The sequence below is a fragment of the Fukomys damarensis genome, unplaced genomic scaffold (assembly GCF_012274545.1).
Source record: "Fukomys damarensis isolate Sample0158 unplaced genomic scaffold, DMR_v1.0_HiC HiC_scaffold_33, whole genome shotgun sequence".
In the NCBI taxonomy this organism is placed as follows: domain Eukaryota; kingdom Metazoa; phylum Chordata; class Mammalia; order Rodentia; family Bathyergidae; genus Fukomys; species Fukomys damarensis.
Genome location: NW_022900945.1, coordinates 35,543,036 through 35,568,928, shown reverse-complemented (window position 1 = coordinate 35,568,928; position 25,893 = coordinate 35,543,036). Strand labels below are relative to the sequence as shown.

Sequence of the window (25,893 nt, the reverse complement as noted above, 5' to 3'; positions counted from 1 at the left end):
AGTAAAACTTTATAGAACATATTAGTCTAAAAGATAAAAATCTTATCTGTGTTCTCAGTTGACATGTATTACCAAATTTTTTAATTGAAATTTAAATCAAATAGCCTTCTAATTAACTTATTGATCCCATGAAGATGACACAGTTTTCCTCATGTTTTATGCAAGTTAGGTGGCTTTCCATAAATTTATATTCCCCTCAATTCAATCTTAAGATTGTAATACTTTATGTTTTGTTGTTGTTGTTGTTGTTGTTGTTGTTGTTACCAGGGATTGAACTCGGATCCTTGGCGCTTGCAAGGCAGGCCACCGAACAGCTGAGCTAAATCCCAGGCCCTACTTTATGGATTTTGAAGTGTTACACTTACTGCCATAGGAACCCGTGTGTAATATATGTCCTAATAACATGTTTAAGGGAATTCAAGTTATACCCATTTGTGAACAATTATCAAATTTATCTTGAAAATTTTTATGCTTCTGCTTTTCAAAAATACAAAAAGAATCATGGAAGATTTTACGTAATGTAAAAAGGGAAGAAATAAAAGTTAATTTGTCAGTGACTCAAATTTACATACTTGAGGAAAATATGTTAGTGTTTTCCAAACTGGTGCAACCAAATTACCTGGATATTTTAATAAAAATAAAAATTCTAAGACACCTGAACTTGGGACACTAATGCTGAAATTTTAGAATTAGAATTGCTAAATTATGTTTTCAGGGAGTATCCCAGTTTAGTTTTATAGCCAATTTCTATTATGCTTTCTTCAAAAATATTTTTATTAATCATGGAAATATCTAGTAATTCTGTAGTCTACAAAAATAGTTCATGTGTTAGAGCTTAGAAAACAATGTACATAAGATTTTAACATAAATGTGGACAGTTTTTCAATGAAAAACTGATATATAGAAATGTTATCCTATTTTTCATGCAAAAATGGATATCTATACTATAAAATACACAGAAAATATTGAAAATGTATCTCCCTATTCTTTCACTGTCACTTATGACAATTTTTAGAATAACTGTTTTGGCAAATTAAATACAACCTATTAACTACCTAGTGCTTATATACAAAGGATATAATGCAGTCAAAAATTAATTGCTTTCTATTATTGTATTCAATATAGTAATTGATAGTTTGATTTATTTTGTAAAATTCTATTTTGCAAAAATTAACTTGCAAGTATTCTTAGCCTGAAGCTTGAAAATCATCATTAATTTAATTATTAAGATTAGAAAATTTATACTTCTTGATCTTCCATTTCCTGAGTCAGGTCAGTAGTTGTTTTGGTTTGGAACCACTAGGAGGCTCTGGAGAGCTAGCATTTTCTGATTTAGTATAATTTTAATCACTGTACTTTTATGCGACACTCAATTTAATAGCATGTATGTTGATTTAAGTTAATCACAACATCTTAAACACACAGAGTATACCTGTTCAGTATGAACAATATTTAACTATAATCACCATATTTATTTTTAATGTGCTAAAGCATTTAGGGATGATGTGTGGCCCAGTATGAATTTTTAACACAACTCCTTTATGAGGTAATTTAATATATTTTCCTATTTAACATGAGGTTTTTGTTGAACTTTTTGAATTAGGCAAACATCTGTAAAAAAATTTTGTTACCGTGAGTTCTTCGCATGAGGAAAACAATGTGCAAAAATATTTTGACATTATTTCAGGACAGTTATGATAAAAATAACATCTATCATTGCTATTTATAACTCTTGAGTTCAGCATCCGAAAATACCAGGCTATAAAAGCGGTGATATTTTACCAAACCCGTTTTGTGTAAATGGAATCAATGTATTCATGACATTGAAAGTGTTTTGTCACAGGACTGTGAAATTGTGTCACTCTAGTACATAGCAGAATGTAGTGATACACCTTTGCGTCAGCATAAGTGTTCTGATAGTGCTCATATTAAAGAAATTTTAATGTGATTCATGAGGTTGGTTTCTGGGTAGATATTAGTGACATATAAACCCTTAAATGCAGTTCATATGCTGAAATGTAGTCATTATGTTGAGAAGAGGTGCACTTTTAGGAAATGACGTGAAATGCCTACTTTATTAATTAATGGAATCGTACTAATTTGATGAAGCATGTTCTAATGTTTATTTCAAGTGAAAATATGATAAAAGTGCTTTGGGAATTTCTAAATTAAGTGACTGATTAGGCCTTCAATTTTTCTGTACAGGGAGGTCCTGGTTCATCTGGGGTTCTAATGTTTATTTCAAGTGAAAATATGATAAAAGTGCTTTGGGAATTTCTAAATTAAGTGACTGATTAGGCCTTCAATTTTTCTGTACAGGGAGGTCCTGGTTCATCTGGGGCCAAAGGTGAGAGTGGTGATCCTGGTCCTCAGGTAAAAAAAAAAAAAAAAATGCTGTTTTCACTTATTTTATTATGACCCTTATTTTATCTGTTAGGAAAATTTAAGTGTCTACTATTTCCAGTATGTAATATAAAGCTTATATCACCTCTTCTTTTAATTTTAAAATGTTTAATTAATTGTCTCCCAGTGCTATTTCTGGAAGCAAGTATTACCCTAATACTAAACCTAGAGAAGAATCCAATCAAAAAAGAGAAGTACAGGCCAATCTCCCTAATGAATATAAATGTAAAAATCCTCGGTAAGATACTGGCAAACAGAATACAGCAAATAATCAAGAAGATTATACACCAGGACCAAGTAGGATTCATCCCAATGATTCAGGAATGGTTCAACATATGCAAATCAAAAAATGTAATACACCGTATCAACAAATTCACATGATCATCTCAATAGACACAGATAAAGCATTTGACAAAGTCCAACACCCATTTATGACAAAAACTCTAAATAAAATTGAAATAGATGCTCTTTTTCTCAATCTCATGAAAGCCATCTATGATAAACCAACTGCCAATATCATGCTAAATGGGCAGAAACTGAAATCCTTCACGCTTAAGTCAGGAACAGGACAAGGTTGTCCACTATCACCACTCCTTTTCAATATAGTTCTACAAACATTGGCCAGAGCAATTAGACAAGAGAAAGGAATGAAAGGAATAAAGATAGGAAAGGAAGAAGTTTAATTATCATCATCTGTGGATGGCACGATATTGTTAATCAAAGATTCCAAAAACACCAGCAAAAGACTTCCAGATTTAATAACCAAATTCAGCAGAATAGCTGGATACAAGATCAACACTCAAAAATCAATAGCATTTCTGTACACAAATAAAAAATTCATTGAGAGAGAAATTTAGGGAAACCACATCTTTCATAATAATATTGAACAATGAAATATTTATGAATCAGTCTAACAAAGGAAGTAAAAGATTTTTAACATCGAAAAGTATAGTACTCTGAAAAAGGAGATCTAAGAGGATGTCACAAAATGGAAAGATATCCCTTGCCTTTGCGTAGGAAGAGCCAGTATAGTGGAAATGGCCATACTTCCAAAATTGTTACGCAGATTTTTTAAAGCTATTTTTATTTTTTATTTATTTATTTTTTCCTCATTGAGTTTATTGGTACATTTTAGGTATACAGTACAGTTACATTCGTTACTGAGATCTCGCACCTTTACATGACAGGTCTTGGTTCTCAGTTTTTTCCCTTGTCCCTGCCCTCACTTCCCCGTTTACAAATACTTCATTTCCATTTTTTCATTTTCTCATATTTTTTTCTTTTCCCTTATTACCTTTCCCCTACCCTTCCCACTTTCCCTACACCTTTAGCCCTTTTCTTTCCATTTCACAATGTCAATTATATCATTAGGATCTTATGTACTATTATAGTTTTTTCTCACCATAGAAACTATTTGGTGTTTACACATGTGTGACTTACTTATTTCTACTCTCAATATGTATCCACTTTCCTATAAATGATTCCAATTTCTCACTCTTTATGGCTGAGTAGTATTCCATTATATAGAAAACCACATCTTCTTTATCCAGTTCCCAACTGATGGGCAAATGGGCTGCTTCCAAGTTTTAGCTATTACAAATTGTGCCACTATAAACATAGGCGCACACATATCTCCGTGGTATGATTCTTTTAATTCTTTTGGAAAGAGACCCAGAAGAGGGATGGCTGGCTAAAATGGAACCTGTAGTCCCAGCTCTTTGAGGTATCTCCACATTGATTTCCACAGTGGTTGCACCAGTCTGCATTCCCACCAACAACGAAGAAGGGCTCCTTTCTCTCCACAACCCTGACAACATTTGTTATTGTTTGATTTCCTGAAAGCAGCCATTCTTTGTGGGGTGAGGTGGAATCTCAGTGTTGTGTTCATCTGCATCTCTCAGACAAAAACACCTCCAGATGTACTCAGCTACGTCATCTTTGAGAAAGGAGCTGACCATCCCCACTGGAGGAAAGATAGCCTCTTTAATAAATGGTTTTGGAAAAACTGGATCTCAACCTGCCAAAGATTAAAACTAGACCCTTATATTTGCACTAAATTAATATCCAAGTGGATTAAAAATCTAAATATTAAAACATAAACACTAAATTTACTGGAAGGTAAGTTAGGCAGAAGTCTTGAAGACATCAGCATAGGAGAAGACTTAATGAACAAATCCTCACTAGGACGGGAACTACCAGAAAGAATAAACAACTGGAATCTCATCTTATTAAAAAGCTTCTGCACTGCAAAAGAAACCATCAACAGAACTAAGAAACAACCTACAATGCAGGAAAAAAATTTTACCAGCTGCTCCTCAGACAAAGGACTATTATCTAGAATATATAAAGAACTTAAAACAATCAGCACCCCCAAATATAAAGACCAAATTCAAAAATGGGCATCTGAAATGAACAGACATTTCTCAGACAAAGAAGTAAAAGCAGCAAGTAAATATATGAAAAAATGTTCCACATCACTGGTCATTTGAGAGATGCAGATGTCATACAGATTTAATTCAATCATTATCAAAACACCATCAGCTTACCTCACAGAATTAGGGGAAATCAATCCTAAAATTCATCTGGAACCAGAATAGACCTAGAATAGCAAGGGGAATTCTGGGCAACAACAGCAAGGCAGGGTACATGATAATCCCTGACTTGAAATTATACAATAAAGTGATTGTGATTAAAACAGCATAGAACTTGCAAAAATAAATGAATAAATAAAAAGGACACAAGGATCAATGGAACAGATTAGAAGACACAGGAACAACTTCAAAGACACTCAGCCACCTTATCTTTGACAAAGGGACAAAACGTCTTTACTGGAAGAAAAATAGCCTCTTTAATAAATAATGCTGGAAAAACTGGTTTTCCACATGCCAAAGACTAATATTACATCACCTCTTTAAAGGAAAACTCCAGAGTGACTAGTTGATTGTCAGTAACTTTGTTAATTTTACAGTATTTAAATTGTGGCTGGAAAGAGGCTTGAAAATAACAGAGCTTTAGAATGATAAATTGAGTAGAGGTTCCACAGAGCAAAGAAACTGTAGTTGTGCTCAGAGTGGTTTTGCCTCACACCTGTGTTTTTGTAGAGAGCAAATTTGGCATATGTGTCATCGAGTCTGTTTAACACATTTAAAAGAAAATAACTTCAAAACCATCATAAAGATGAGGAAATCGAGAGAAATTGTGAACATACAAAATGAATATTTTTAAATGTTAGATTGATAGGGTACTAAAATAAAAGTGTTTTTAGTGACAGTAGAACCACTACATTCTACACATGTTTTCTTGAAAACCAAAACAAAAGTGATTTTTAAAAATGCAATCATTTATAGATGAAAATACTTCCTTAGCACATTGGGCTGGAGGGTCTCTCAAATAGTCATCCACTAAATTTTCCCCTTCTTTTCAGTTTTATCTTAAAAACATTCTCAGGAAAAATTAAATTATATGTATATTCTTTGTAACGACCAATAATAAATACTAAAAACACTGAATTAGATAATATTCCATAACTGCAAGCACTTTCTTGGTGTCACTCCCTTACAGTAGAACCTTCTTTTGATCCCTAACACCTGGTGACCTCTGATACATTCATCAACTTTTTATTTTTAAGAATTCTATGCAAATTACATATTTTATAACTTTACAAGAGGAGCTTTTTGGCATATCCTAATGCCTCTGAGATTATCAGTATTGCATTGTGTGGATGCAACATAATTTATTTCAAAATGAGAAAAAAATCCAAACCAAACTGATATAAGATATTTGGTTGACTCAGAAAATGACAGCCTTCCTATTCACATTTGTTAACATTGCCATGAAAAGATGGAAAATATCTGTAGCTTAACTGAGAACTGTGTGAAAATGTTAAAACACACTACCTGCACTTCTAGGAGTTTATTCTACTGTAGTTTGTAAACTTTTTAAATCAAACTCTTATCTTCACAAAGCTATGAATTTGAAAGCACACTATAGCAGTGTTTGTAGATTTTGCAGTTTCCTTTGATTGCCTAAGGCCAGAGACAGAGACGTGCTATCAAAAGAGAGATCATTTTCCTCAAAATGCACAATATTTTTCATGTTATTATTGCACTTGGCCTTCCATCTGTGTTCAGGTTAGAGTACTTCCACTGCAACATATTTTTAAAAACTATATTCTTTACGTCTAGCTGCTAGATAATCTTAACTTTATATTATATATGAATATAATATAGTGATCATAAAAATTATTTGTAATTTCAAATGTGGACCTCATTTTTTACCACATCCAAGATACACACATCATTTAAATTAATGCTAAAAAAGAATAGATAATAAAGCTCTATGTTATAGTTGTGCTGAAACTACATGTCATCAATTACTAACTTTGTAGTAATTTGGCTTTCAAACCTATATATCACTCTCCACACAAGATACATGCATATAGATATATGTAGATATAGACAAAACATTACATTGTACTGCTACTAACTACAATGAATGTATTGGGCCTTTTTAATGTTTAATCTGGATTGGTCTAGTATCAGTAAAAACGGTGATGAAGTACCGTTATATACCTGACACTACGGTTAGTTGCAAGAGTAGCTGAAACAGATTTGGTTGGAAATTTCAGCAATTTACAATCTAATAGGAGATTCAACTATGAAAAAAGGCAGTAAAAATCCCAGATATCTAGGATGGAATATCTAAAAAGTGAAGCAAAGATGAAGGAAAAGGGCTTGAAAAGGGAAGAAAAATGTGACAGATGGTTAAGAATATGTTCAGTCAGTGGAAAAGTAAAACCTATCATTTTGAGAATAAAACAAGTAGTTAAGAGCATTGTTGAAGTTTAAATTATTCTATTATATTTCTTTTAAGTTACACTGCATGTCTACCTGTGTATTTAATAAATAATAATGACTTTTTTAATGTAAGAAAACATTAAAAATTGATTCTCTTGTCTTCTGCTCTAATCTGTAATTTTACATGGAAATAAATTCATTGTGTTTAAATTAGCAACTAAAGCTAAGAGAGTAACAGTTTCTAAAGGCATTTTATGAATGTTATTGAATTTATGACCAAAAATTCTACAATATGATACTATTGTGATGTTTTGATATAGGGTCCTCGAGGTGTCCAAGGTCCCCCTGGTCCAACAGGAAAACCTGGAAAAAGGGTATGGCTGATTCTTATTGCGCGTCTTGAGGTCCATCTACAATGATCAGTTAGTTTGCTTTCTTCTGCCTTCCATTGGTAGACAGCCCTTTAGCTTAATTCTGTTCTTGGCCTTGTCAGGGTCGTCCAGGTGCAGATGGAGGAAGAGGAATGCCCGGAGAACCTGGATCAAAGGTCAAGAGCTCAGATATTTGTATATTTAGCTCTCGTATGTCATTTCACCCTGGAAAAGTTTGAATTTTAAAATAAAATTTGGGGGTATGAAATGATATTGACATTCAAATTACAGTGCAGAGCTGACTAGAAATGTGATGAATATAATGATTACGACTTTATAGGGAGATCGAGGGTTTGATGGACTTCCTGGTCTGCCGGGTGAAAAAGGTCACAGGGTAAGTTAATCTATTTTTAATTAAAGGATATTAGAAATGTTATTTCCGTATTGGTGCACTTTAAGACAACTGAAAAAGTTAATCCCAGTATTTGTAAATTAATATGCTTTTTTCATATGCTCACTATTGATTATTCATAATCTTAACGATGAACAAGATATCCGAAAAATAGGAGGCCTATTCAAATCTATACCTTTTACCTCATTAATTTATTTCCCATAGTAGATATCTGAAGAAACACAACTAATATTATGTAACATCAATTGTTCTTAGACTTTCAGATGCTACATATGCAACCACAAAGGAGGCAGCTTCTTTATATTCATGTGTATGAAAAGGTCACATTAATGGAGATGTGGAGATTGCATTTTCCAATTTTTAATAATTGCCTCAATTTTCTGCTTTCATTTTGTTTGTGGAAATATAATCACAAGAGGACATCTATAGGCTATTGTTCATTAACATAACAATTTACTGGCAATATAATATTTCTTTATGAGATTAGCTTTCACTCCAAGCAAGAGTTCATAATTTCCTAATGCTGGAAAAATACACCATACAAAATAAGATGGCGATTGGAATTGTAATGGGGAAACTAAATGAACAGGCAGTTTCTCAAAAACTAAAAATAAGTAAAGATAAGCTTTGGCTATATCCACCATTCTTCACCAGAATGAAGAAAATAGAGAATAAAGATAATACAATCTTTAGGCAAATTGGGCCTGTAGAAAAGAAAGAAAAAGAGATGAGAACCTTCCTGATGTCTAGCAAAATATCTAGTATGTGTCTAATAGGTAGTGACAAATATGTAATTGTGCTTTTTAAATAAGAAAAGCAAAATTCATTTAGTATTCTTCATACTAAAGTTCTGATTTAAAAACAACAAAATATTTATAGGTAGAAAATATTTAGCTAACAGCACCAAAGTGTATCCATGCTTGAGATGATATAAAAATAACTTTTAACTCCATCTTATAATAATTAAATGTCTGAAAATTACTTTTTATTAAAGAATAATAGAAATGTTATGCAATATTTCAGTATTGGTGCATTTTAATAAATCTGAAAAAGTTAATTCAAATATTTGTAAATTCACTAATTTATGTCATATAGTAGACATGGAAAGGTAGATAAAGGTGAAAAACTATGATTTATCTCTGAAGTGATTGAAGACAAAACCCAAGTTGTCCTTGTAAAATGTCCATTTGTATTTGGTTAAGCTACTTTCCTGAAAGTCTTCTGAATATATTCCTTATTTCATGTACTAATTATGTTATTTTTTATCTGTTAGGGTGAAAGAGGCCCCCAAGGTCTTCCTGGTTCTCCCGGCGATGATGGAATGAGGGTATATTAACAGTTCCTTTCTTTAACATGTATATAGAATCAAATCATAGGAGCACAAGATCATATTGAAAGGAATGTGTCTGATCACCTTGCCCTGTATTCATCATTGACAGGGAGAAGATGGAGAAATCGGGCCAAGGGGTCTTCCAGGTGAAGCGGTAAGCAGTGCTTTCCTTCTTTGCAAATAAGAACGTTCTTACTTTGATGAGCAGTGATTGATGTCACACATGTAAGGGCAGTGATAAATCCAGGCAGGCAGTGCAGTCTTTCCTAAACTTAGCAGTCATTGTCCTGTTAGGAGAATAAGAAACGGATATAGGGCTATTCTTTTGTTATAAGGAAAATCCAAGACATTTGAGAGAAACTGATGTGGAAAATAACATCCTACCCATCGAAAATTTGCCCATTTTTTCCCTGTGTGCTTTTTTCCCCTCACTTGAATGTTATCAGGAGCTCCAGATTCTATTTATGTCCTAAGTATTAATGACTTGTCAGGAGAATCAATAGAAGGAGTTACTCAGTATATACCATATATAAAGATTTTATTATTTTCTTATCAAATACTATTAATCAGTAAATTGAACTCAGTAGGTTTCCTCAAAGGAAGCTCACAAGAAGACTAGAATAGAAAAAGTACTCCTAATTCCAGTCTCCATTTGCTCCAGGTTGGGGCTGTCAAGTGATCTGTGGTCAAGCAAATATTCAAGGAAGTGGAAAGGGAGAGAGAAGAAAATCAATCGTTTAAATAGTAATACAGGCAGAAATATTTTAGTGAAGCTTGGTGGCGCATGTTCGTATTTTCAGCACTCTGGGAGACTGAGGCAGGACAACTGAAAACTCAAGCCTAGTCAGGGAAATTTAGAGAGATAGAGAAACCTTGTCTCAAAACACACACACACACACACACACACACACACACACACACACACACAGGCTGAGGATGTAGTTCAGTGCAAAGCTGCTTAGTTCAATCAATGAATCTTTCTTTCCCCTAAAAAAAATTCTGTTAAACGTGGTTCTTTTCATTCGCTTTAATCATCAGTACGTGTTTACAGTTCGTAATGATTGCTTTCTTTGTGGGGACTTCGTACATGTACTTAAAGCATTTTTTTTCACTCCCTTCCTCTCCTTTCTTTTTCTCTTCCTTTTGTCTCTTGGTTCCATTCCCTATCTCCCTGTTTCCTATTATCATTTATTTTGCTCTTTATGTTTTGTATTTCTCATATAAGAGAAACTATATGATAGACTGTCTGATGTATTTCGCTTAACATAGACTGTGTGTCTGATGTATTTCACTTAACATTATGATCTCAAGGTGCATCCATTTTTCTACAAATGACTCATCCTTCTGTATGGCAGAGTAGTACTCCACTGTGCACAAATTTCACATTTTCTTTATCCCTTCATCTGTTGATGGGCATATAGGCTATTTCCAAGATTTAGCTCTTATTTAAGCTGCTATAAACATGGGTGTCGGTGCCACTGTATTATGATGGCATTAACACTTCAGGAAATTACCTAGAACAGTAGTAGCTGGGTCAATTGGAATCTCTAGCTGAGTTTTTTGAGGAACATCCATGTTTATTTCCATAAAGGCTGTATTAGTTAACATTTCTACCAACAGTGTAGAAGGGTTCCTTTTTTGCTCAAAGCTTTGTTGGCATTTATGTTGTTTGACTTCATGTTCCATTCTTCTGGGATAGCATGAAATTTCAGTGTTCTTTAATTTGAGTTTCTCTACTGGCCAGAGATGTTGAACATTTCCTTGTGTGTTATTTGGCTGTTTGTAGCTGGTCTGAAAAGTCTCTGTTCATTTCAATTATCCATATTTTGACTGAATCTGTATTGGGGAGATCTAATTTTTTAGTTCATCATGTATGTTAGATATTAGTCTTCTGCCCAAGAAATAGCTGACAGAAACATTACTCAATGGAACAAAATAAAGGATGTAGAAACAAGTCCAGGAACATTCAGCTATCTGATCTTTGATAAAAGGAACAACAATAAAAAAAAATGCCAGGGAAAAGATAGACACTTTACCACATAATGCCTGGAAACTGACTGTCCATGTGCAAAAAAATTAAATCTAGACCCATATTTCTCATTGTGTGCTAAACTAAGATCAAAATGGATCAAAAATCTAAATATAGAAACTATAGCACTTACCTGTGGGAAGATAAAATGGGTAATTCTTATATAGGAATTGAAGGCAAGGACTTTCTTTTTTCTCCAGTTGCACAAGAAAAAGTACCAAAATCATCAAATTAAAATGTTTCTGTGCTGCAAAGGAAACGTCAACAGAGTGAAGAGACAACCAATAGAATTGGGAAAAAAATTGCCAGCTATTCCTCAGACTAAGGACTAATGCCTACAAAATAGGTTCCACAATCTTCATATAAAGTTATCTAGCTGCTTGTGTCTTTCTCTTAATAATCTTCTAAATAAATGAGAATCAGGTATCTTCTGTTTGTGCAGTCTATCTAATTGAATAGTAAAATTAGTGTTGCCATTCAAATTCAACAAAAAGTGCTTACTAAAAATATTAAACTAGTTTCTCTCTTTAAAATTTCCCCAAGTGGTTCACATGGAAATTTACAGAATCAAATTTACATAGTTTCTCTAAGAAAGACTTTATCTGTTCAGGCTTTTGGATTATTATGACACTGGATATTTATGTTCCATACAAATGATATTTAAATATTACTTTTAGCTTGTGAAGAGAAGAAGTGCAAATCTTTTGCCCTAAATAATATATTCAGATTTTTTTAAAGGGAAGAGACACGTTCTGAAGGCATTTCTTAGGAGGACATGCATTTGCTTTGTTTCTCTCCTAGGGCCCACGAGGTTTGCTGGGACCACGGGGAACTCCTGGACCTCCTGGACAGCCTGTATGTATTTCTGGAAGCATTCTGGATTTTCTAGAGGAAGCTTGTTGCCAAAGGTTTTAAACTGCCAAGCCATTAAAAAAACCCCTATTAGTAGATAGTCGAGCATTGAACATTTTATTATGTTTAATTCTAAGGATGTTGCCTATCATTTTAAATGATCATGCCCTTCCTGGTAATTTTCCTTCCTTCCTTTTATTTTGTCTTGTCATTTTTATCATGAAACATCACAATGGGAAACAATGCTAGATTGTCTCCAATCAGGACATAAATGGGATTGTATAGGCCTTGCCTCATTTCCATTAAACTCTAAATCCTAGTTTTAATTTAATCTTAAAAAGATTTTCAGTCATTTTGGGCAACTGTATGTCATGTCCTTAGAGTAGGATTTTTTTTATCTACTGTTTAAAATTTTAAACAAACATAGCATGTTTTTCTCCATGTAAGGGCATCGCAGGCATAGATGGCCCCCCAGGACCAAAAGGGAACATGGTATGTACAAAACATTCTAAATTTACTTCTGTAATCTGAACACTAGAATTGGTGCTGCTAAATTTAAAATGAACATTTATATGACATTTTGCTAATACACTAGCAACTGTTAGCATTAATATTTCTAGAGTCTCTTGATAGGATACTGATGTTGGGACTATGTTTCAGATGAGAAGATAAAAAAAAAACATTATGTTGTACAAATAGCTATATTAAGGGTTTTATATTTTCTGCTGTAGGGTCCGCAAGGGGAGCCTGGACCTCCAGGTCAGCAAGGAAATCCAGGACTTCAAGTAAGTCTAAGCAGTCACAGCTCCTTTCAAATAATGGGTAAAATAGTATTTGTTTTCCACAAGAAAATTGACAGTCAGAATTTTTTAAGTAGGGCTAAATATGTTAAAAATGTTGATGTTGAAATATTTTTCTTCTTATTTTAATTTGAGCAAACTTTCAGAGGCCCCATTTCCAAGAAAAAAAAATTAGTCATTCACCATTCAGAAAATGAAGAATGAATCCCCACACCTGAATAGGACCACAATATAGTCTGCTTGCAGATAAAGTAGTTTATGCAAAGCACCTTATAGAATTCCAAAAGTCTCCAGGTAGTGGAAGGATTCTATATACTTTTACACAGATGTTCAATACTCATTTTATGTTCAATAGAGACTTGATAATTTATTATTTGGAAAGTGTATTCTTGTGATTCATAATGTGAAATAAATTCTTTGAAATAGGGTCTTCCTGGTCCACAAGGTCCAATTGGTCCTCCCGGTGAAAAAGTAAGTCACTCTGTTATTGTAGTAATCTCTGGTAAACAGTTGTGAAGTTAACAATGTAAGAAAGGTATAAGGGCTACCTTCTGTTTTTCATACATACTTGGATAGCACCGAAAGTAAGAAATTATTCTGAAGTTAAATCTTGACAATACAGTGTGAATAGAATGTATTAATTTATCTTAAAAATATGAATGATAAAGTGATGCAGATTTTCCATTTCGGCAGTTTCCAAATATGACATTCTCAGCTATATTAATTTCAGAAACCTACTGGTATGAGTGAACATTTTCTCTTTATTTTGCCTCTCCTTTTCTTTTTTATTACTTAAAAATATTACTCTGACAAAGGGTTTAGAGCATGATCTGACTAAGGGATAGTTGTGAACCATTTTTCATATATTAATTTTCATTTATTCACATATGTATATGTTTTTCATACAGTGACAATGTTTAGATGAAAACAAAAATAAATCTTTAATGAGAGAGGTATCTTTTTTTCTTGATCTCCTATGCCAGTTTCCCTGAGAGTTGTATTTCCTGTCCACTGTAGTTACTGTGAATTTTTGTCTGGCTCTTTATAAAACCTTTTTCTTCTTTTTGTGGATTTCTATGAACATTTCAACTTGAAAAAAATACCACACCAGTATTGAAGTATGGTTTCAATGCTACAAAAATTGCATATTTTAATTATACATGTAAATTCAGAGTAGTGCCACAACCTAACTTTTAAATAACTTGCATCACTCTGGAAACAGCCCTGTGTCAATTTACAGTCCTAATTTCAATCCCAGCCCTAGAGAACAACTACTTTGCTTTCTGTCTCTGTAGATTTTCTTTTTCCTGAATATTTCACATAAATAAAATGTGCAAATGAATTTAATACATGGCTTGAATCTTGTGACAGAACATAATACAGGACTTTTGTGTCTAGCTTCTTTCATTTGTTAAGATGCTTTTGAAATTTGTCCATATTATAGCATATATTGATACTACAATCCTTTGTATTGCCAGAGAGTATTACATCCTAAGTTCTGTTTATCCAGCAGTTGATAGTAATATGAGTAGTTTACATACAATTTTACCTTTTATCTTGAAAATAATGTTGCTGCAAATATTTATGTGCCACTCTGCATAGAGATGTTTTCATTTGATTTTGGTAAATACTTAAAAGTGCTCATTCATATATAAATTATGTTTGACATTTCAAGAGGCTCCCAAACTGTTTTCCAAAGTGGTTTATTATCTTTTTCTTTTCCACCAAAAATATATGAGTATAATAGATTTTCCACAGCCTAACAAATACTTGATACTGTTTTTTTATATTATGGCTGCATGGTGTGAAATAGTATATAATCATTCTGGTTTTAATTTGGATCTCTCTAACCTTTAGTGATGTTTAGTAACTTTTTATGATCATTGGCCATTTTTATAACATTTTTTGTTAAAATACCTCTTAAAATTACAAGATAATATTCTAATTAGATTATCTAATTAATGAGTTGTCATAGTTAATATGTTTCATTTAAATGATCATTGAAATACTTCAACTACAGGGATGTTTTCTATACAATATCAGTATAAAGTGATTTTTGGAAAATGTCCTAAGAATTCAAGGTTTTGAAAGTGACTTTAAAGCTAGAAATTATATTCTACGCCACTCTTATCTTTTATATTAACATAATCATACTCTATTATAAATTGCACTGGAATTATGTACCTATTGAATACTATATTCTACTGTGATTTTGTTATATTCACACTGGATTGTTAAGAGGCATATGCCTTTAGGGAAACTTGGCATATATATATTTTTCTTGCTGAGCTAGAGATAACATAGATTTGGTTTACACTACTTAGGTGATTAGGAGAAAATTGTCTCAAGTACATGCTGCTTTGATCTCTCTTCTGAACATGTTCAATTTGTAAATCCAATGATAATCTTTTCCATCAAAAAGAGACAAGAATGCAAGAATATCAAGGGTACATATTTTACTTACATGGTATCCATAGTATATATTTTGTATCATATTTAGGTAAAAAGTAGACTTTTATTTTAATATTTTATAACATATTATTATCTGTTTACTCTGGCCTAACAGCTTTGTTTCCCACTACTTGGTGAATAGTAATTCTTAACTGTTACACAGTGTGATCCAATATTTAAATATGCTTTAATTAATGTAGCATACCTTTCATTTTCAAGAATTTATAAATATTTATATTAAGTTTGTATAACCTGTGTTTTCATTATGTTTGTGCTGAAATGAGTCAGATAATCAAAACTGGTGAAGCAACTCTATTGTGTTTTTTTATATTGTTAGAAAATATATTGAATGTTTCATGTGATTTAATTTATGAGTTTAGCATTCATATCATTTATATGAAATAGCAGGACACAAAATACTGTCCATTAGCTGAGCTTGTTTGTGGACCTGATTCTTCTGATTGCGACTCTGTCACATATTAACACATGCTGCTATTTCATGGAATTCATTGAAAGTGTAAAATGCGTATAAAGTACTTAACATAGTGTGCAGAAGCACTCCATAAGTCTTTGCTATTTTATTAAAATCTAGGAATTATGATATCCATTAATTTTTTATTCCTATGCCTCTAATGAAACAGTAATCTACTTAAAAAGCAGGAGAAACATTCTGCTGTCACAGAATTCCCATTTTAAAGAGATGAATTGATTTCAATTTGATTAAAAAATCATCTTATAGTACCAGTTCTACTATTTCTTGTTTACCTCCAAATATAAACCAACATAAAATTTATGTAGCATAGCTCACCAGGTCATTGTCATAGAAATATTACATCTGCTAATGATAGTAATTAATGGGCTCCCTTTGTGTTTATGTTCTGAAGATACAAGTATCTTGACAGTAAAAGGGAATTTGAATGATTGGCAAAATGCTGCCATTTCAATTAGCAACAATTATCGCATAATGTTAAATTAGCGGACTGAATATGAGGTTGCAGATTTGTGAAGATTGAAAGGTTTATATCCTTTAAGTGAGATGCAATTCATTTCAGTTATAAAGTCTAATTTTTCAATTTAAGGATTCATTTTCAGTTTTTGTGGCATGCTGATTTAATTGACGTTTCCTGTAAAGATCTACAATATAACTCAATGTGAATACAATGATTATCCTATATACTCCTAAAAATAGAAACATTTTCAACTTGCTGTTATGTCTCTGCTCTTTCAATAGTTTCTAAGACTTGGCTAAAAAATTGACCAATAGACAGCTGTGGCTGGGGACTTGAGACAGTTAACATTCTCAGCAAAATGCCTACTCTTCTTGCAAGAATGGATGTAATTCTTGTGCTGTTGATTCTTCCCGTTCAAGCATAGCAACGGTCCCATTAAATGAATTTGAATCACTCTGTGGTTACGCACAGATTAGTGATCCGTTGAATGTTACCTTTTTGTTGTTTGTTCATTGTCTGTTGGTTTATGTATTTTCAAACCACAAAATATATTGATGTTTTTTCACATCCTATGGACAACTGAAAATAAATTCCTCAAATATTTCAAAAATTGCTGGCATTACAACATCATTGCTACGGAATTATAGTCATGTGATAAGGTCATAACTTGTTCTGTGAAATATATCTTCAGGCAGTTTCAACCTAACGCCAACACCACAGCAGGTCCTTGCGCAAACCCAGGTACACTAGGTCCATCACTTGGTGTTGCATTATCGTTGCAAGGCAGAGGCACAGCAAATCAAAGATGTGGGAGGCTGCGGCCAGCAGCGTAAACTATAGCATTTTCTTTCTTTCTTTCTCTCTTCTCTTTCTTCCCCTTCCCTTCTCTCTCTCTTCTGCCCCCCCCTTTATCTCCCGACCCTCTCCTTTCTTCTCCAAATTCAGAGCGCTGAGTTTACAGGCATGCTCCACCACACTCAGCTCCACCTACTGTTTTGTGGTAGATTTTTTTTTATAAATAGAAAGATTATACATTAATGATAAAAAGTATAATATAGTGAACACATAAACCAGCAATATGGCCACTTTTATCATTATCAAGAATTATACACTGGGCCGGACATGGTAGCGTATGCCTGTATGCCCAGCACTTGGGAGGCTGAGGCAGGAGGATCATTGTGAGTTTGAGACCAGCCTGGGCTACATAGTGAGTTCGAGGTCAATCTCAACTACCTAGTGAGACCTTGTCTCAAAAACAAAACAAAACAAACAAAACAAAACACAAAAAAGCCAAAGAATTACACACTATATGTAATTATATCTGCAATATTTTGATGCCTCTGAGAGCATAGCATACTTGTTTAATGTCACTGCAAAAATGGATATATTATGTTATCACATTATGTTACATTATAACATGGTTTTGACATTACTAAGTGATAGGAAATTTTTAGCTCCTCTGACCACAGAGTAGCTCTAAGACCCATGACTATATTTAAATTGACATTACTGATGGAAATATCCAATGTGTAGATCTTTAGTACTACAAGCCACTGGTTTTCTCGTCTGTATTTCTTCCTTTTTATTCTGTAAGATATAGTTTATTGGGGCATTAAAAAAACTAATTTATTAATTTATAACGGATACATTTAGGACCACCAACTGGGATACCTAGCATAGTTTTGGTTATCTGTTAAATGTGTTTTCATTCTTCTTTATATGCCATTTCTTTCACATGAAATGTTAAAAAGTTATCTAAATACTTATCATACATGTGTAGAAGCAATTGCTTCATGTTAAAAATATCAGTAGTATTTTTCTATGTACAAAGTCATTATTTTTTAAAGATAAAATATTTCATACTCTATTTCATCAGGGACCACAAGGAAAACCAGGTCTTGCTGGGCTTCCTGGTGCTGATGGGCCTCCTGTAAGTAATAGTTACATATTAATTAAAGTTTCTATATTATTTTAAAAATAGATTTTGCATGTTTTGCAGGAATATATACAGTTAGTAATAAAATTAAATGGAAGAAATACTTAAACACTGATCCCTCTCAAACACCATTTCTCAACAGGACATTTCTATATTGCTATCGATTTCGTGAGCTCACAATGGCCTCTAGATGAATTCATCCTGGCTTTGTCCACAGAGCCTCCCAGAATCCACTGTTTTCCTTCTTCCTTAAAGCCCTGCTAACAAAGATCCACTCATATTTTCGGTGGCAGACTTGAAATTTCCTTTGATTTTATGTTTCCCTGTGTCGGTCTGTTTTCAGAGAGTATTTATCCATCTTCTCTTTTTCAATTTCCAAGAGTCTAAGACAGTTCCAGAAGAAACATAAATATTCTCAATTTCTCTGAAAATTCCTCAATATTTAGGTATTTCTTCCTTCTCTAGGAATATAGTAGTATTTATTATTTTCCAACACATATTAACAAATACTGTAAATACTGTGTTTACTTTTATTATTCTAAAAATATTGTTATTTATGAATTTTTCACTTCAAACTATTTAGAGTTATGAGAGACAGGATATGAGATTTCTTATCTTGCCTCTACTGAATCTCAATAACTTCATTGTCAGTACTACTGTTAGTGTGTATGATCTTATTATGCTTTCATGTTTCTCATTTACATGTTTTTGTTATCTTTTTAAGATGCATGCATCCTACATCGATCAATAAAAAAACACGAGTCAACATTTATTTAATGAGAATAGGATGGATCATTAATAAAGCTTTTGCCTTGTTTTACATGTTTTTCTTGAACTCTTTGAAGACCAATAAATATTTAGTGAAAAAAAAAACCTTTTCTAAATGCACACTTTCCAGTGTTATGTAAAGGCAAAAATGTTGAAGCAAAAATATTCAATATTTTTTGAAAAATATATAATAAGATCTCAATAGATTTGAATTAAAGGAGATGCTTCATAATATTATAAGTTATCACTGAGATTGCATCTTATTTCTACTCAATATAGGGTCACCCTGGAAAAGAAGGCCAGTCTGGAGAAAAGGGTGCTCTGGTAGGTTGCATAGTATCTATTTAAATGTTCTGTCACTTTATAAGTAAGAAAAACATTCCCTAGTTGGTTATCTTTATAATATAAATACACATTTCTTATAGTCAAAATAAGATATGAATATTAGAAACTACAAAAAATATTTTATTTCTATTTGTATGTTTATAGTTTCTGAACAATTATTTTTAATATAGTAATGTAAATCACACTGCGAATATCATTTTTGATGTAATAAACCAGCATGGCTTACATAGAAAACTTTTAGTTTTATATTATTAGACTTACAAAATAGACTGAACTTTCTTTTAATAAACATTCTCATAGTAGAGTCGATCCATATAGAATGAGTAAAGTGTTCATGTAACCCCAATTCTATCTTATTACTTTCTGGTAACTTTTAACTAAGAGAATATTTTAACAACAATGATTAGAAAAATATCTAAATAAAATAAAAAACAACTTATCCAATATTAGTACTATATTGGATAACAGTAGCTAAGGTAGAGACACTTTTTTTTGAGGTGTTAAAATAGCATTAAAATTCTCAGCATTAGAGTAGAAATATTGTATGTTGTATGTTCTTTCCTTTACATATACTAGAGACGTGAAACCAACTGTGGAAAAATGTATAATTTTGATCATGATTTTCCTTATGGGAATGGTGCAAATGGATATAACTTTTTCATTTTGACTCAATTCTGTCAGTTAATCTGCAATTATCTACTATAGATGCTAAGCATAAAAAACTTTTTCAAGTTAAAAAGCTTGATATTAATTATCTGATTATACACATTATTTTACTAACTTAATAGTTATCTTCTTGGGCACTGCCTGCCTCGCAAGAGCAAGGTCCAAAGTTCAACCCCCAGTAACAAACAAACAAAAATTACCTTCTGCCAGCATAGTTATTGTTTTTCTTTTCTGTTGCTATCACAAATTATTTGGAATGGGTCGTTCATAAAAATAGGTTTATTTAATTCATATTTTGAGAGTTCAAGACAAGATTGAGGGACGCTATCACTTTGACCTTTGGTGTAGGTTCCTTTGACTGTGTGGCTACATGTCAGTTGGCCTCATGTGGAGAGTGTGTACCAGACATAAAGATGAAGAGATAAGGCAGGGCTGAACTTCGCTGTCCCTTTTATAATAATCTATGTTCACGGGAATTAACCAGGGCCCCTTGAGAAATACATAAATCCCTTCAGTGGGCAGAACAACACTAACTCCTCTCAGTGACCTAGCTCCTCTCACTAGGATCCCCCTCTTAAAGGTCCAACATCGCCACAGTGGAGAACAAGCTTGAAATACATGAGCATTTGTAAACCCTCATGCAAACAATAAGAGTTAACTCATTTTTATCATGAATATACAATATAATGAATTTAGAATCCTTAGTGCTAATCACATGGTTAGCCATAATCTAACACTAAAAAATAATAAACTCCCCCCAAATCTTTACCAAATATTAATGTTAAAATTTTTAAAAGTTATCAAGCAAAATCATAGAATGTAAAAGAGAACTAATTACAATATATTATTCATGTAAATTGCAATCAATTTTGCAGGGTCCTCCTGGTCCTCAGGGTCCTATTGGCTATCCCGGTCCCCGAGGAGTAAAGGTAAATGTTAAATTGTTTTCACATTATTGCATTTCAATGTAAAATATAATCACTTAATACTTTTAATTTATTTCACAGGGAGCAGATGGTGTCAGAGGTCTCAAAGGATCAAAAGGTGAAAAGGTAAAATATAATTAATGGGTGATTTTAATTTCTGTATATCCTGTATATAAATTTAAATTTCTTCAGCACATATTTTATTGCTCCATTTATTGTGTATTTACTTACACACTAACCAATGTGAGTTTAATTTTGTACTCTGCCTCCAGGATACATTTTGAAAAGTAGTGTTTTGTTTCCTAGGGTGAGGGCTAAATTATAGAAAAGAAGCAAATGCGTGTCATAAACAGAGTTAGGACTGCATCCCTTTTCTCTTTTTACATTGTGTGTTTAGCTTTTGTGTAATCAGGTTACTACAGGGCTGGTTACAGCATCCTTATATGCACATGTGTTCCTTATTTCTCTGTTACAATTGCCAAAATTCATACACAAAATGTGTATTCTTTTTTTTCCCTATTAAAATTCCGAAAATTCCTAAAGTGAAATATAAGTAAAAATATCATAAATCAATTATGATCAGGAAAGGTGGTATATTTGATGCTGTAGAAAGCAAAATTATTAAGTAAGGAAATAAAATTAAAAGTAGGCATAGATAGAAGAAATAATGAATCTTAAACTATGTGAAAGTGGCATTTTTATAAACCATTTATAGATTAACTGGCTTTGATGGAATAGAAAGAAATACCGATTGTTTTTTAAGGTTAATGTTTAATAGGAATGTAGAGCCCCAGATCTTTCAAAAATTATTTGAAGTTCAAAAGAAATTTTATAACAAAATTTGTAATGGACTTTTACTATAAAATTACATAAAACATTAAAAACAACACATAAATTCATAGTATGACATTCATGGATTTGATAACGTAACTATGGTAACTTTAGTTTTGATATGATATTGGTACTAAATTTAAGGATAATGATTTATTTTCATAATAATATTACTATCAAAAAGGCTTGAGCTTATTTAGTTACAACAAGGAATGGAGAGGATTAAAAGATGCATCAGTGTTCCCATTAAAATTCATGATTTTGGGGAGGGATAAACTTTAGTTAGATGCAGAAAAGGTATATAACTATACTGACAGTTTTGTCGAATGGAAATTTTATTTATTTATTTATTTGGTTTTTGTTTTGAGACAGGGTCTTGCTGTGTAGTTCACACTGGCCTTACACTCACTATGTACCCCAGGCTGGCCTTGAACTCATAGCAAACCTCCTCCCTCAGCCTCCCAAGGGTTGGGATTACATGTGGGTGTGCCACCTATGTCTGGCTCTGCAGAATACATTTTGAATTAACTCAGCTACTCTGATGTTAACAAGTAACCATTGGTCATCCCAGATGAATTTCCCGAGAAAGGGCTTGCTGAGCTGGGAGTAGAACACAGCAATGGTTCAGAAAACATACAGCCTGTGCTTATTGGCTGTCTGTGTGAACAATGTTCATTCCATTTGGAAATTTGCACCTTAAATATCAATGTTTATATATCTATTCCAAGTTTTCTCTATAGTTAGTGCTTACAAAGGATTTTAAATGATATTTACAAAGTGACCGAGGTAAATAAGATAGATGATGAAAAAAATCAGAGAAAAAGCCCATAAAGGGAAAAAAGTAAAAATATATTATTTCTGTGTAGAAAATATCTTTAGATTATTGCTTGTTTGTAGTAGTATCCAGTTTTAGAAGAAACAAGATGTATAGAGGAAAATTAAAATTTAAATTAGAAGTAAAAAGTTCTGGATTCTGATTCTAGTTCTCATTAAATTGATGTAGAAATTGAAAGATTATTTTCATTAAACCTCATTTTAAGACTTTAAAATGAGATTCAGTCATTTGTTGGAAAATGTGCACCTTGAGATCATAATATTAAGCGAAATATTGAAGTTTAAATAGCTCATAATCTCTTCTATTTGAGAAAAACAAAATACAAATAAGTTAAAGTGCAAAATATAAGATGATAAGAAGCAGAGACAGATCATTTGCAGAAGAGAATGAAACCAAGAGAAGGTGAGGAGGAAAGGGTAGGGATGAACTAATATGTAAGATTGCTACGTCTGTGTACCAACTCCACAGAGCAAACTCATTAGATCCTGCAAACACGCAACTAGAAATTATAAAACGGGAAAAAAACAAAAATGATAAAGTTGTCCTAAGAAATAACTAAGACTCTTTTCATCAACTTGCTTTATTCTGTCAAACATGCCATTTAATGGGTCATTCTTTCTTCTCAGTTTGGAGAAATTTTATATAACTTTTAATAGAAAGTTTTTAACAATAAAAAAAAAAATCTTTCCTATTTTCAAACTCACGCATGGTCCACCCAGACAATCTCCACTGAGCACAGGCTGTGTGTTTTTCTGAACCACTGCTGTGCTCTACTGCCAGTCCAGCAAAGTACTGTATCAGGAAATTCCCATGAAGAAACATCGAGTCCTGAGAGATTTTTCATTTACGTTACTTTCCTTTTTGAATATGCAGTATAATCACCTATATGTCCCAGGAGAGATAGAGAGAGAAATTGAATTTTTTAATTTAATATATAATGATGTAAATTGTTAACAAAAGTTAAAATAGCAATTATTTCCTCAAGTAGGATTAAAGTTGTCTATTTTTTGAATTTCAGATTTATCCTTAAACCTCAAACTGAGTAAACTATGTGGCAAAGTGGATTCTTTTACACATCTTCCAAATCTTCATGTTCCATTCTGTTTTCTTTGTCTTAAGATTACTTCAGATCTTCTTCAGATACTTCTGATCATTTTGGGTCTAAAACTCTCAAGGATTTGATATGGCATATGTTTAGAAATGGCATTTTTGTAAAGATACACTTAATGAATACGAGTGAGAAATAGTATCCTACCTTGAGTTGAATTTTAAGTAAATATGTCTCTGCCAGAACAATCCTAAAACAGTGTTAGTAGTGATTCTAACAAGGAGCACGGTATTCCTAACTAAATTTGGCAACTGTAATTACCTTTCTCTCTAGGGATAAGGTAATGAACACAATCATTAACAAGACGTTAAGTGGTCATTTTCTGCTCGTAAACCTCAGCCATCGATGGATGCCTCAGTTGCATCCTCTACAAAAAGAATTCTGCTCCTTTGAAGACTGTAATTGGGGCACACAGAATGCAGGGAGTCAGGGAAAATTTTGCAGAAGTTTTGGGAGTTGAACTGTGAAAGAAGGCTAGAGTATCCTCAGACGGTCAGAGGAGGAAAGGGTTTGCAGGTGTGTTGTGAGTGGAACTGAAAATCTTTTTCTCTAGAACTCAGGGGAAGGTCTTGGGGATGGAGGTGAAACTCATTAAAGAGCTGAAGAAGTAAACAAAGTCTAAATCATGGGTGGATAAGAAGCAACTTATATTAATTTGCACCCATTACCAATTTAGAAACATTGAAGAATTTTAAAGTAAAACTCAACATGATTGGTTTTCAGTTTTAGATAAGTCATTTGGGCAGCGGGATGTGGACATATATGTTTCTGTCCATCCTAGGTTTGTTTCCAAACACAGGCTAATATGTCCTTTCCTCATATTTTGCAACTTGTATCCCTTTCCTACTAGAAACTAAATGCGATCTTTCACTGAGTTCTTGCCTTACCACGCTTACCACCATCATCACTGTCCTCATTTTGTCTTTCTTCTCTGAAGACACATTCTACTTCATTCCTACAAAATTTACTCTATGTGTTCGACCTTGAGTTTATTAGTGAGACAAAAACCAAAATACTCTGAAGATTTTTTTTTTTTTTTTGATACCAAGGGTTGAAATCACGTTCTTGTGCTTGTGAAGCAGGCGGCAGAACCACTGGGCTAAATCCCTGGCCCCAAGAATTTTGAATACAGTAATACTTTAGGGTTTTTGAATGCATGAATGAATACCCACTTGAAATTTAATTTTTATTGGAATTAGACAATGACGTTGTTCACAAAGCTAATTTCAGTAGGAACAGTAGGAACAATTTTCACAGCCAACACATCTATTTTCTTTGCTAAAAGATGCCTACTTTCCAGCATCACAGTTTTGTGCCTATAGTTCTACAATATGCAGTCTCTACATGCAAAGAATATCATTAGTCTGTCTATTCTTCATCTGAAAAGTGATTATAGTACAGAGATCAGTTGAGCTAGAAGGTATTGGTCTAAGTCAATGATATAAAATAAACAATATAAAATTTTTAGGTCTAAATTAGTAACTTGAAGTTAATAATTTTTCATTTCACAGGGCAAGACTTTAATGCAGATTAAAATGATAATTATTTAAATATTTACATTTTCTTTTTTCAAGTAGCACAAAATACAAATAGTTATAAAAGAAAGATTATTTCCTCGATGAGATAGAGAAAATTCAATGGAGACACACTGTGAAAGATTCTCTAATTTTCAGCCAGTAATTTTGGGAAGATGGGACCATTTTGAGAATCTTGGGAAAAGTGCCAAAGTTGGGATAGGGAGAGCGGAGATTCATAAGTAGTATCCATATGCCTCAGAATAATTTTCCCTATTTATTAGCACTGATTTTGTATAGACATATTTTGAATTCTTCCCACTGACTGATTAAACTTGTTCATTCCACATATTTGTAGGGTGAAGATGGCTTTCCGGGCTTCAAAGGTGACATGGGTCTTAAGGGTGACAGAGTGAGTAAAAAGAAAATTTGTACTAATCCTAAATTTTGTATATTTGTAAAATATTTATTTTAACGTATAGAAGTACAGGAAAAATAAAAATGTCTATATTATATAAGACTGTTTAGTCTTGTTTTTATATGAAGATTAAACATTTTAATTTTTATTGT

General features: G+C 32.7%; 1 protein-coding gene across 5 annotated transcripts in view; it reads left to right on the top strand.

Annotated features, from left to right (window-relative positions):
• Col11a1 (collagen type XI alpha 1 chain) overlaps positions 1–25,893 on the top strand; it is a 531,458-nt gene that overhangs the window by 405,858 nt on the left and 99,707 nt on the right. For all 5 annotated transcript variants that reach the window (XM_033758347.1, XM_033758344.1, XM_033758345.1 and 2 more), the window contains 15 exons: positions 2,320–2,373; positions 7,520–7,573; positions 7,693–7,746; positions 7,911–7,964; positions 9,256–9,309; positions 9,422–9,466; positions 12,143–12,196; positions 12,641–12,685; positions 12,925–12,978; positions 13,420–13,464; positions 18,271–18,324; positions 19,378–19,422; positions 20,985–21,038; positions 21,117–21,161; positions 25,682–25,735. In XM_033758347.1, coding sequence (XP_033614238.1) covers positions 2,320–2,373; positions 7,520–7,573; positions 7,693–7,746; positions 7,911–7,964; positions 9,256–9,309; positions 9,422–9,466; positions 12,143–12,196; positions 12,641–12,685; positions 12,925–12,978; positions 13,420–13,464; positions 18,271–18,324; positions 19,378–19,422; positions 20,985–21,038; positions 21,117–21,161; positions 25,682–25,735 — 765 coding nt within the window. The remainder of the gene's footprint in view (positions 1–2,319; positions 2,374–7,519; positions 7,574–7,692; positions 7,747–7,910; positions 7,965–9,255; positions 9,310–9,421; positions 9,467–12,142; positions 12,197–12,640; positions 12,686–12,924; positions 12,979–13,419; positions 13,465–18,270; positions 18,325–19,377; positions 19,423–20,984; positions 21,039–21,116; positions 21,162–25,681; positions 25,736–25,893) is intronic.